Source organism: Columba livia, chromosome 3 (assembly GCF_036013475.1).
Source record: "Columba livia isolate bColLiv1 breed racing homer chromosome 3, bColLiv1.pat.W.v2, whole genome shotgun sequence".
NCBI lineage: Eukaryota > Metazoa > Chordata > Aves > Columbiformes > Columbidae > Columba > Columba livia.
This window is the reverse complement of record NC_088604.1, coordinates 121,365,124-121,377,850: the sequence shown is the minus strand read 5'-3', so window position 1 is coordinate 121,377,850 and position 12,727 is coordinate 121,365,124. Positions and strand designations below refer to the sequence as shown.

Genomic DNA, 12,727 nt, shown 5'->3' with positions numbered 1-12,727 from the left:
GAAAACACTGGCATTTAGAACCAGAGTGGTTATACTGTTGCAACTGGTTTTATGTGGGTTCCACAGTTCCTGGATGAAAGTGCCATTCAAAACTTTTCTGCTTGGTGCCCACGGCTTCCTGGTGGAAAGTGTGATTTCATCTCCATGGTGGTATCTGAGCAGCCGTTCTTCCTCTTGCCGTGATTCAGCAGACTGGAAAGAGCAGAAGGAGAGCCATGAATACAGTGGTTTTAGCCCCGTTCTCGCGGCCTCGCAGCTGTGCCGTGGGCACCGCGGTGCGTCCCGGTGCTTGGTTTGGCTTCAGGGTGCTGTGGCACCGGAACCACGGGCACAGTCGCCCACAGGGTTCCACTCCAGTCGGGAACCTCAAAGCGTTTTCAGTGATTTCTGTGGGTAGATAGAAATATCGTGGTTTAGTCCAGGGTCTTTTTAAGCCTTTGCAGGAGTCTTATGCTACAAGTTTGCCTATTTGTAAAAACCAACTACAGTTTAGATTAGTTTGAGTCCTTCGCGTGTTTCGGTCCCTGTTAGCAGGGCTGGGCACCCAGTGTGCTTTTACCACCGGCTGTTTTGGCTCATGGAGCTTCGGTTGAGGTCCAAGCCTTTGTTTTCACACTGGGATGCAAGAAATGCGTGTCAAATGTTTGCATAATAGTAATACTATACAAAATAACTGCATTTTGTGGCCTTTCTCTCCCCAGAAGCCAACGTGTGATCCTCTAGAAGCTCCGTTTGCAAGGCAGTGCCTGTTTGTTCCCTAAGCTGTCCCCTGCCTGCGTTTTCCAGGTGCCGTGGGCTGGGCGCCCGTTGGTTGTTAGCACCAGGGCCGCCGTCTCGCCCACCGGAGCTCTGGGCACGCTGCAGAAACGCCTCCAGCCCACGGAGAGCCGCTCGGCGCCCGGCCTGTCCTTGTGCTCTCCGTCGCTCGAACGGCTCGGTCCGCACAGCAGAAGTGCTGGTTTAGAAAGCGCTGCATCAGCAGGAGGAGCAGCGAGTTGCAGAGGCCTGGCAGCTGGTGAGGAAGGCTCCAAGCAGCCCATCTCCTCAGCATCTGACCCCAAACCAGCCGCCCCGGAGGAGGAGCGGCCACGGGGAAGCGTCCCAGGTACAGCGGCGTGTGCCCGTGGCTCTGCCCGGTGCGGGGCCACGCTCATCCCAACCCCCGCGGTTTCCCTGTGCGTGGTGCACCCTGGTTAAAGCACGGCAGCGCTCTCTTTCTCTCTTTTACTTGTCTTTTGAGCGTGTTCGCTCCCAGGCCGCTGCCCCGGAGAGGCCAGGGCTTGCTGGGGGCTGCGCCTGCTCAGCTCCACTCTCAGGAAGTGAAGGCTTCTTCGGTGCGGTCCCAAAGTAGTCTCAGCCTCATTTTAAGAGCTTTAATGTGAACCTGCTTCACTGGCAGAGTCGGTCACTTCTGTTTTGAGTTGATTTCCTTTTCCCTCAAATGCTCGTGCTCAATAATCCACCCGTTTCTGAAACGGGATTTGGCGGTGCCAGCTGAGGGTCGGCCGGGTTGCCTGGTGCCGGTTCTGTGCCGGCGATGCCCGGGCAGGCGGCGCAGGCCTCGCAGCCCACACGCTGCTGCTCCGGACAACACGCGCCTCACACTGAATCGCAGACTGTTCGTCCTCTCTCCCCATCTTGACAAAATGTGTTCTCTCCCATTTGACTGGCCTGCTCACTTCATTTGAAGTAAGCTGATGGGTGTGGTTTTGAAGTCACAGTGACAAAGTTTTGTCGCTAAGTAACAGTTTATTCCTTTTCTTTTAAGACTTTGCAGAAATACTCTCCCCTGCCTTGCCAGTTAACATAGCAATTTTCAACTTAGGCTAGTTTTCCAAGCCCCATAACAATTGTGAAAATGGAGCTCTTTATAACGGAAACTGGTGGCAACCCTAACAATGCAGGAACTCCAGCTCTCCTGTAGTGATGGTGGGTTTTTTATAGAGGAAAGCTGGCATCCCCACCAGATGATCTTCTGTGCTGCTTCTTGGGGCTTTTCTGGCATCCTCTGCCTTGAGCTCTTTTTCCGATCGTTTTTCTTTCCCTGAGTAATTTATTTGCCTCTCATTTTCTTTCATCTGCTGCATTTGCCCCTTTTCCGTTTGATGAAGGCTGGAAGGAGCCCAGCCGAGCCCCGGGTGCGCAGCGCCGCCCCCCCCGTGGGGAGGGCTGCGGTGACCGGCGCCGTGCCTGGCAAAGAAAGACACATTTCATTTCCGGAATGTGGTATCTCTGCCTTCAGAGGAGCTCTGCAGTTGGGTTCAAAATCAAAACGAGCTTGTTTCAAACGGCACGGTAATCACCTCAGACCGCCTGGGGGGCTTTTCATGTGTGCGTGCCGCCAAGTGCGTGTTGTGCGGCTGGCGGTGCGCAGGGGCCGCTCGCTCGGCCCCGCGCAGCCCGACCCTCCGCCGTGCGAGCGCCGGCAGCTGCTGGAGCCGCTCGCCTGTGCCGTGCCCGGAGCGGCAGGGAGCAAGTCCCCTTCCCACAGGGTTCCACCCCTCAAGGTGGAGAAAACCCCCCTGTTCCTCTCCATCCTGGTTTCCCAGCAGGCGGGGCAGTGACATTTCTGTTGCACACGCTTCCTTCACACATCGGAAAGCGGGCCTGAGAGCCCATCCTGGCAGCAGCTGCTCTTTGGCATAAACCATACGTGATTCAGTTCCAGTGAAACTCCGTGACCAAGACCAGCAGAAATGCTGGTGCTGTGGCGTTAGCAGGTGTGTGAATGCTGCTCCGTTTAAACCCATGGTGAATTTTATTCAAAACTGGGGATTTCTGTAGCAGTACTAATTTGTTACAGCACTAGCTGGTCCATTAACTTTTGGCATTCTATAAAAAGATAAGTAGCCTGTGTCTGTCGTCTTAGAAGCGTGATTCAGCCACGTACTCTCCTCTTCTAGAGCAGGCAATTAGCGTGCAGAGTTTGAAAGCCTCCAGGCATGCATTTCTTCTGCAAGGTTTGAAAAATGTGTATGGCAGTAGCCTTCCCAGGTGCACTTTTCCCCCTTAAGAAAAGCTTTTTCCATGTTGCCTGCTTCATGGCTCCTGCAGAGGTGATTTAGTGAAGAAGCTGGTGTGCTGTTTTGGGGAGTGCCGGGTTTGTCCCCAGCGCCGGAGATGCTGCGCCTGCCCGGACTCCCCCTTGCGAGAGCAGCGCAGAAGGACAAGGGGCCCTGGGCAGGGAAGCCCACCCTGAAGGGAGAGCACAGGGATGGATGCTCCTCTTCGCTCTTAGTTTAATTCCCCGCACTGTGATGTACTCCTTGGTCCTGTCGATCTGTTGGAAATGATTTTTTTTTTTGTATTATTATTAATTTTCCAGGACCAAAGCCTCTCCTGAGTACCCGGTGGCCTTGTGAGGAGGCGAGCGGGGAGGGCAGCGCTGAGCCCCCCGTCCCCACGAGCACGGAGGAGGTGACACTGCGGGGAGCGGCCTCGCCAGCGGCCGGCGGGGAGCGGGGCAGGGCCGCCTGCGCTGCGCAGGGCCCCCCGCTGCACCCCCAGACCCTGCCCTCGGCCAGCTCGGTGCCGCACAGGTGTGTCCGGCTGTCTGTCTCTGCCCGCGCTCGTTCCTCAGCGGGGGGAGGCCCTTTCACTAAAGCTCACGCGCACCTGGGCAAACTTCTTGTTTATTTAGTGTCTCGCTGCCTCTGCACTGGTGCTTAAATGGCTTCAGGTAACTCGGTCAGACTCGGGGAAGGAAGTATGCTTGTTAAAATGCAATCAACGGCCTTTAAGTGTAAGCCAACCTTATTTCAACAAGTTGATTTAGTAGTACCTATAACTTACGGAACAGCATGTTTTGTGAGGATTAAAATTGCTAGTCAGATAAATTACTTGAGCTTTTGGTTTGGAAATAGCAGAGGGAGAATGGGGAAAGCACAGCACCGAGATGCTCGTCTTGTCCCTTGCAGCCACATGAAAGCAGTGGGGTTTGGCGACAACTGCAATAGCGAGTACCAGCTGCAGATCAATCGCAGCTGGATTCTCAGCCGTGCGATGCCCTCGGCAGACAGGGCAGCGTGTCCCCATCCCAGCAGGGCCGTGTCCACCGTGGGACGGCGCGGGGTTTGCCCAGGTCGCGTGGGAGCGCTGGCTCTGCTGCCGTGCCAAATGCCGTCACCCTCCCTGCGTCCCCGCCTTCCGTACCCATTGCAGCGGGACCGGCCCTCCCGCCCCGTCCCCGTGTGCTGGGGAGCGACGTGGACGGAAGAGGAGGAGGAGTTTTGGTTGTTCGCAGCTTTTTAGTCTGCTCAATGCATTTATTCTTCCTACCTTCGCGTGCATGTTGTATTAGATACTGATTTCAACATTAGTTTGTATTTTAATAGATGACAGTTGAGCAGAAACTAGTAGTCATCGATATACACTTTGCAACTTTATCATTTCACATTTGCATCAGACTGTTTGCTATGGAAACATCATCTAATTTACATCTAAATAGCTTTTACTCAGTTTTTCTTTGTGTACCACCTGTTAATCATAACACTTTGTGGGGAAGTTGCATGGAGTACCTGCCTTTGTGAGAGAAGTCAGAGCTGAGCGGTGGTAATTTAACCTTCTGTTCGCTCCCTGGCGGTGCCTCGCCGCTCGGGAACTGATGAAAATATTGTGCAATGCTCTTGAAGCCCAGCTAAATTATACGGAAGATTTCACTGCCCGCATTATCTGCGGAGCACGACTGCAACCAGAACGCGGAGGTTTCCTCTCGCATTGTGCCGGGCTCAATACCTCCTTTTCTCAAGGCCACGCAAGTGGGATCGCCACTGATAGCTGTTTCCGCAGAACAGATACGACTTGTAATTTGTTTTACCTGACAATTAAAATGCAGGTGAACTTTGCAAGGTGGCAGGTGTGGAAGGTCTCGGGGAGGGATTTGTGCCTTTGTGCTGTGGCGCCTGTGACAGGTGGGCTTTCCACGGCCTCTCCCCGGTGCACGTGAAGGGCAACGAGCACGCTCGAGTCTTGCCAAGTAACTCATGAGCTGAAAATGTTGGGGAAAAGTTTCCAGGTTATTAGTACGCAAATTTCAATTACATAAACTGCACAAACTGGGAGAGTGCGGCTTTTTTTAGCCTGAAGGTAGGCCACAGATTCACAAAATGAATAACACCACAGGTCTTGCGATGTCCCTTCAGTCTGTGTGGTTTTCTCTCCCGGAATTCCTGTGCTGGCTGAAGAAATATGCTGAATTATGCGAAACTCTGCATATTTGTGGCCTTAAATGGAAATACCTGTAGCTCGGGCCTTCCCGATGCGGCAGTGTCGCTGCCGCAGCACCTGCACAGCACCATCCCTCGCCTGTTGTCTGTGGGCCATTCCGGTGCTTTTCGTGCCCTATTTGACGCTCGTCCGAGTGCGGAAGGGCACAGGAGCTCTGGTGTGCGGGGATCCGAGCTCACTCGAGAGGCAAAACAAAATCCCTGGTGCGTGTCAGCAAGTCACAAGTTTACATTTCGGGATAAAATCTGTTTCCTACCTTACTGCAGAAACACCAATGGGTTTTGTTTGGTTGTTTAAGTTCTGGATTTTTTTCCCTGCAGCATTTGCGGGTTGTATTAATATTTTACCTCTGGGTGTGTTCAGCCTAATTTCAAATGGTGTTTTCCGGCTAGAGGAATGATTATCATGCTAACCTCACCAGGTTATTGACCAGAGACAGGTGAAGTTGTGATGAGAGGTTGTTTGCTGCAAGCTTTGCGCCTTGGTCACAATTCACAGCGGGGTGCTGGGATTTCGCTGCCTTATTTTCTGAAATAATCATTTTCAGTGACTCAGTTCGGTGTTGCGGAGCGCTGCTGGTGACCACGTTGATCAGGGGTTGTACACACACCCACCGCAGCCATGTAACAGCCTGGCTGTGTGTTTTCTGTCCAGCTGTTGTTGATGGGGGGTTGTACACACACCCATCGGAGCCGTGTAACAGCCTGGCTGTGTGTTTTCTGTCCAGCTGTTGTTGATGGGGGGTTGTACACACACCCACCGCAGCCATGTAACAGCCTGGCTGTGTGTTTTCTGTCCAGCTGTTGTTGATGGGGGGTTGTACACACACCCATCGGCACCGTGTAACAGCCTGGCTGTGTGTTTTCTGTCCAGCTGTTGTTGATCAGGGGTTGTACACACACCCATCGGAGCCGTGTAACAGCCTGGCTGTGTGTTTTCTGTCCAGCTGTTGTTGATCAGGGGTTGTACACACACCCATCGGAGCCGTGTAACAGCCTGGCTGTGTGTTTTCTGTCCAGCTGTTGTTGATGGGGGGTTGTACACATACCCATCGGTGCCGTGTAACAGCCTGGCTGTGTGTTTTCTGTCCAGCTGTTGTTGATCAGGGGTTGTACACACACCCATCGGAGCCGTGTAACAGCCTGGCTGTGTGTTTTCTGTCCAGCTGTTGTTGATCAGGGGTTGTACACACACCCATCGCAGCCGTGTAACAGCCTGGCTGTGTGTTTTCTGTCCAGCTGTTGTTGATCAGGGGTTGTACACACACCCATCGGAGCCGTGTAACAGCCTGGTTGTGTGTTTTCTGTCCAGCCGTGCAGGATCATGGCTGTACACACACCTTGCAGAGCCGTGCAGGATCATGGCTGTACACACACCTCTCGGAGCCGTGCAAGAGCCCGATGGTATATTTTCCACCCATCCTGCAGCCCATTCCCCGCTGCTGAGCCGAGCCTTGCTGGGGGCACCCTGAGGACACCCCGTTCCCCTGAGCCAGGTGAATTCAGCCCGTGGCTCCGCTCCTCGGCTGCTCGTTGCTGCTCTGAGCTGCTGAACCGGAGGTGAAAGGCTCCGTCTCCTCTTACCATTCCTTGCAGCACCCGGCCCTTTCTTTAAGGGCTTAAACGCGGGGGGAGCGAGGGTCTGGGAGCATTAGCGCAGAGAAGGATGATGACTATTTTAAGGCCTGTGCTGAGGGGGTGGAAAAAGGCAGAGCTTATGCCTGTGCTGCTTCAGCTGCATTGAAGAGGACTTAGCACAGATGGATTGTGCATTACAAAATGTAACACATAATTCAAGCTGTCAGCTTAATCAGACTGTTTCCAGGAAGCAACCTGTAAAAGAGAAGGACCTCTTGTTTGCTGACCTCTGATCCGTAGCCTGCTGCAGATTGTCATACATTTTGTTTTTCTTTATGTTGGTGTCCCTTCCTTCCCCTTCCCTTTTTATTATTGTATCCCTCTCGAGTGGCACCCTGGAAGGACCACCCAGGGGGAGGAAAACAATGGGAAACGAGCCGGCCACTAAAATACAGGGTTTGTGAGACTGGGGGGAAAGAAAAAGCGCTGTTTAACTGCATGTGTGATCTCCCTGGCATTGTTTTGCTTATTAAATGTCTAGGAAACTGGACTAAATTCACGGCAGCTCCCGCTTAATTGTTCGCTGTTGCCCAACAGCCCGATGGAAAACACAACTTTTGGTGTAGTGCGACACGGCTGTAAAAATCACACAAGTTTCTGTGCAGAGAGACTTTGACTTGAGGGAGTGTAAACCAGGGTTAACTGTGTGAATATGTCAGCTGCTGCATGCAGAAAACAAAATCATCTTTCTTTTGGCTGTGGGGGCGCAGGCCCAGCTGGGCCTTGCTGGTGGGACCTGGCCTGGGAAGCCCCCACAAAGCGGGCAGGGCTGGGCCTGAATAGCCATTTACACCTCTGTTGGAGGATTAGCCTGCAGATTGTTTCAGTGGTTAAGTCCTCATTTGCATCATTATAGAGGTGCAGCTTCATCAGAACCCCTCTGAGGTCCCCGTTATGTCCCCGTACCTGTAGGTGGTCACCAGATTTATTCCGATTGTGGAGGTGAAGGAATTAAACTACTGGGCACGGGGTAATTTCAATGCAGCGTCTCGGGCCCGGCCTGATTTTGGGGTGATCTGTTTGCTCGTGTGCTCTTTTCTTTCTGCAGAGCTTAAGCAGCGCGATTGTTGCGGTTGGCTCTGAAAGGCTGCAGCGAGGGGGTGCGTGTTTGCAGCCGGGGTGGGTTGTGGCAGCTGGGTCCCCTCCGGCCCCGTGCGCGGTGTGTCTCCCCGGTCCCCTCCGGCCCCGTGCGCGGTGTGTCTCCCCGGTCCCCTCCAGCCCGGTGCGCGGTGTGTCTCCCCGGTCCCCTCCGGCCCCGTGCGCGGTGTGTCTCCCCGGTCCCCTCCAGCCCGGTGTGTCTCCCCGGTCCCCTCCAGCCCGGTGCGCGGTGTGTCTCCCCGGTCCCCTCCGGCCCCGTGCGCGGTGTGTCTCCCCGGTCCCCTCCGGCCCGGTGCGCGGTGTGTCTCCCCGGTCCCCTCCGGCCCCGTGCGCGGTGTGTCTCCCCGGTCCCCTCCGGCCCCGTGCGCGGTGTGTCGTCTCCCCGGTCCCCTCCAGCCCGGTGACGCTGGCGGGACTGCTCCGGGCGCTGTGGCTCGTCGAGGACACGGTGCTGAGGAGCCCCTGGTGCTGGGCGCCATACCAGGGTGCACACACAGGGACCGCGGGCACAGCGGAGCTGCTCGGGTTAACGTGCTTCCCCGCGAGCTGCCACCTTCCTGCTGCCCCTGCCTTCACCCGATCCCTGTATTCTTGCTTGCTGCTGTTCACCCGATGTGGTGCTTGTGATCATTTTGTTGTTGAATGCTTGCACGCTTCTGACTGGGTTTGGGTCAGCGATGGCGAGAGGCCGTTACCGAGCAGCTTTGCAGGAGCCTGTTGAGATGTGAGCCGGGGTCCTCGCTCTGGCGGTGACAAATGGCCGGTGCTCCTGCAAACAAACAGTGCCTCCCCCCCGTCCACCGTTCTGATGGCACTGGAGAGCTGAAATACGGCACTTAGAAGCGAGTACGCAAATTACTCCAACAAATACTCATTCTTAAATGTAACACTTTTTGCGGTCTTGCTCTGCAGATCCCTTAGGTGAAATAAATACTTCTTTCCAAGAATGAGAGCATCCTCTTAGCTACTGATGCTGTTATGATTTACTGAAGTAGACAGGAAAAAAGCCAAAGACAATTTCTTTTGAGAATTGCCAAAACCCGCGCGTTCGCAAGCCTGGGGTCAGAGTGCCCTCGCTGTCACTCTGCAGCGGGGACTCTCAATTACAAGAACTGGGAAAGTCTTTGTAATTTTATTTAAAATTATATGTCAACCTCTGTAAACTGGGAATCTCATAAGCACGTGGTGCTTTGAGGATTTCCAGGGATTAGGAGGAAGGGTTCCCAACCCAGCCTGGCCCCTCTGGCCCAGCTGGAGGTGGTTCCTGGGCCGGCAGGGCCAGGCCAAGCGGCGGTGTCACCGAGTGCGCGGTGCGGGTCCCCTCTCCTGGCAAACAGCGAAGGCGTGACGTTAAACCTGGCCTTGGACCTCCCTGGCCTGTCCGCAGCTCTTGCAGAAGGCACCGCGGATGCTGGTCCCTCCGGGCTGTCCCCGTGCTCGCCCAGGAGAAGCGTTAGAGATTCTGCCTCCCAGCTGCTGCTGGCTGGCTGGGCTTTAAATAAACATTGCGTGTAATACCTGCTTTATTTTGCAGCTTTTGTCCCGGGGCTGGCAGTCTGAAAGACGACGACCTTGAAGCACGCGAGGCAGCTGTCCTTCATCAGCTTCGGGCTTTATTCCCGGGCGCGCTGAACGGCTGCCTCCCACCTGAGAAAACACTCCCCGCTGGACGCAGAGCAGCGCCTGAAAAGCAAACCAGGTACTGCGGACACAGAACTCGCCCCTGGGTGTGATTAACATTCTTTCCTTCCCTTTCCTCGCCCGGCCGGCGCTGCCTCCGGTGCAGAGAGCGCAGCCCCGGGGCCAGACCTCAGATCACACTGCAGAATAAAGACGCCCGAGTGCTGATCTTTATGCATCTCGGCAGCAGCCGTGCGGCTCAAAATGAGAACATTAAGCAAGTTCATTTATTTTCCGCTCCCTCCGCTGATGGTGAATCTCATTCTGCTGGGCAGCGCTGGGGCCGGGTCCACGGCCTCTCCCACCGGCGCAGGGATGGAAACCTGTTCGCTCCAGACACCTCTTAAACACTGGTTTCTGTGACTTTTTTTCTACGTGAGTCTGAGGCATGTAAGGATGGGGAATGTAATTTTGAGAAGCAAATTATTTTTCTGTGAAGCGGAAGATGCATGTGGCCTTTAAAAACAGTAAGCTGCAGTTATTCAAAACGTTTGTTGGGTTTTTTCTTTCCCGTGCGTATGTCACAAGGACAAGTGAGAATAGGGTTTTTTTTTAAGGTCTCTTTAATGCAGTAATGAAAACAATTTCCATTCTTTTTTACTTAGCTTCTGTCTAGACCTTCTTGTGTGTTACAGGCTCAGCAGCGCTCGAGTGTTAGCAGGATCGGGGCACTTGTGAGCGCTGAAGAATGGTCTATTTAACTATACCTGCTTCTCCTCGCGAGAATGATATGCCTGTGAGCACTAATACGTTCTCGTGTTGCCTGAATGGCTTCTTAGGGACAAACACTTGTGGAGTTAATTGGAATTCACTCCTCTGTCAGTGAAACTTCATTGGAGCAACTGGAAAAACAAACATCTTTGGCAAACAAGATTTTGGTATTTATATTTTCTGCTTTAGAAGAGAAGGCACTTTTGCTGAAGAAAAATAATAACAAGAATTCTGGGGGAAAAAGGACAAACCTGGAGTATCTGGTGTATGCCCGAGGCTGAGACAAGGGCTGCAGAAAAGGTTCCGTGTCCCCTGCCCGCCAGTCTCGGGACGGACCCAGGGCACAGAGGTGACTGCGGTCAGGCCGCCCGCCCTCTCTGCGTTTGCAGAAGTCAAAAGTGACTTCTTGCGTTTTCCACTCAGGACATTCTTAAAAGAACAAGCGTGAATCAAGGACAAGACGTGCGATGGCTTTTCCTACCGCACGCTGACCCCCTTGCCCAGATAAACTTGTCCTGCGCGGGTCCGTGTGCGTGGGTGTCCCGCTGACTGTGCTCGTGTTCCGTTCAGGCCGGAGCAGCGGGACGCGGCCGTGCTGCAGACCCACCCGAGCAGCCACGCCAAGCACCAGGCTCAGCTCCCGGAGGAGGTGCCCGAGGTGCTGGAGCGCCTGCTGCTCTCCGAGGGGGCGCGGGACAGCCAGGTGGGCACTTGTACTGATAACCTAGAGACGGATTTGCGCCCTGGAGGCCAGGCAGGCCCTGCGCTGCCCTCGGCAGCCGCCCTGCGGGCTGCAGTCGTCAACCAGCCCTGGCACGGCTGGGAGGGGTCGGGGAGAAGGCGAGTTCTGCGGTTGTCTCGGGGCAGACATGCTCTGCGCTTCAGGCAGCGAAGGTCTCCAGGAGGGTGTCTGTTTTTCACCCTTCAAACCAGTTATTTATTTAAACAAGTTCATATATTTGCTGTGGTGCAAATTTATCACAAGGCTTTTATCATCTGTCTCTGTGGCTCAGTAGCTTTTTATCATGAATGATGTATTCTGTTTTTTAAACAGAGTTATGTTTGGTACACTGAATACGCAGAACGCTTTACAAATAGCATGCTCATTTTTTAAAACGTTAACGCAAAAGGTTATAAACTAACTTAAAAAACCCAAAATGTTGGTGTTCTGCAGACCTGCGGGTACCCCGACCCCTTTACTGGCAGCCCCGAGCAGGGTCCTGTCCCCGTGATTTGTGTTCTGTCCTTCCAACTCCCAGCTGAGTGGAAGAGCTGAGCAAGGGATGTATCACTGCCCTGGTGACAGATGAGCAAATACCATACAGAAATTTATAATTGCTTGTAAAAACTTTTGCAAAGTCAAAGCTCAGTAACACCAGCTTTGTGGGTGAATATATGCAGCAATAATCTGTATTGCTACACGCTGCTGTGGCCCACACACACGCATTTAACGTTTATATTGCTTATTAAGTGGATCCAGTCAATTAACATAATGCAGGGCGCATCCTCTACTGTGAAACACCTTAATTCCAAGCAGGCTTTGCTTACCCTGAATGTGTGAGGCAGGGAATACTGAGAATGTCCAGAAAACCTAGAGATTAGAAGAAAAAGTCAAAGTTTGTGTTACTTCAAGGCAGAACGCAATTCCTGAGCTGGTGCCGATTAAACTCGGAGGTAATTTAACACGTAACAAAACCGCTCTGGAAACAGATGACACCGTGAAGCACAGATGAGCATGAACGTATGTTGGTGAACGCTTGAGGTGAAGGGTAATAGGGCTGTGGTTGTTTCATTTGTTAACGCTGCAGGCCGCACCGGAGGAGCGCACGGACGGGTCGTCTGTGCAGCGTGCCGAGCCGCCTCGCAGCTCGCCGTGCGGCGCAGGGGACGGCGGGGAACGGGCGGCGGCGGAGCAGGCGCCCCAGCTGGCCCGCGGCGCCGCAGAGCCAGGTAAGGCGCGCGGGGCCCGGCTGCGCTCGCGGGCGCTGTCCTTCCCTCTGGGGGTGGATTCGCCATCCCCGTCCGCAGGGCCCGCGTTACAGCCGCGGGCGCATTGATGTGTGTTTGTAGTGAACTTGAGCGGATTTCGCTGGGTATCTCAGTGTCGTTTGTCCTGCTTGTTACCTCTTAAGATGAGCGATGCCTATTGTGGCAAGCTTTTTCCTGCAGGAGTAGCAAAGCAAGCCTTGTGGCAGCCATTAAATATGGATCTATAGGTGTGCACGTATTTAAAAACTGTCTGCGTTTAGAAATTGTGCCATATCTTCTTTGCCTTTTATCATAAAGCCAGACTGCAGAACAACTTTTCAAAACCAGAAGGGTTCGTTTTGAGAAAGGTGTACGGTGCCGTTGCAGGGCTTAGGAGGTGAACACGT

At 53.8% G+C, this 12,727-nt stretch overlaps 1 protein-coding gene across 23 annotated transcripts in view; it reads left to right on the top strand.

Annotated features, from left to right (window-relative positions):
- KIZ (kizuna centrosomal protein) overlaps nt 1–12,727 on the top strand; it is a 113,808-nt gene that overhangs the window by 85,951 nt on the left and 15,130 nt on the right. For 19 of the 23 annotated variants that reach the window (XR_010471833.1, XR_010471832.1, XR_010471840.1 and 16 more), the window contains 5 exons: nt 787–1,105; nt 3,326–3,539; nt 9,496–9,660; nt 10,923–11,055; nt 12,161–12,302. Coding sequence is in view for 13 of the 23 variants with exons in the window: in XM_065059469.1 (XP_064915541.1) it covers nt 787–1,105; nt 3,326–3,539; nt 9,496–9,660; nt 10,923–11,055; nt 12,161–12,302 (973 nt within the window). In the remaining 10 variants the exon portion in view is untranslated. The remainder of the gene's footprint in view (nt 1–786; nt 1,106–3,325; nt 3,540–9,495; nt 9,661–10,922; nt 11,056–12,160; nt 12,303–12,727) is intronic. The other 4 variants (XR_010471841.1, XR_010471834.1, XM_065059480.1 and 1 more) reach the window with 1 other exon arrangement.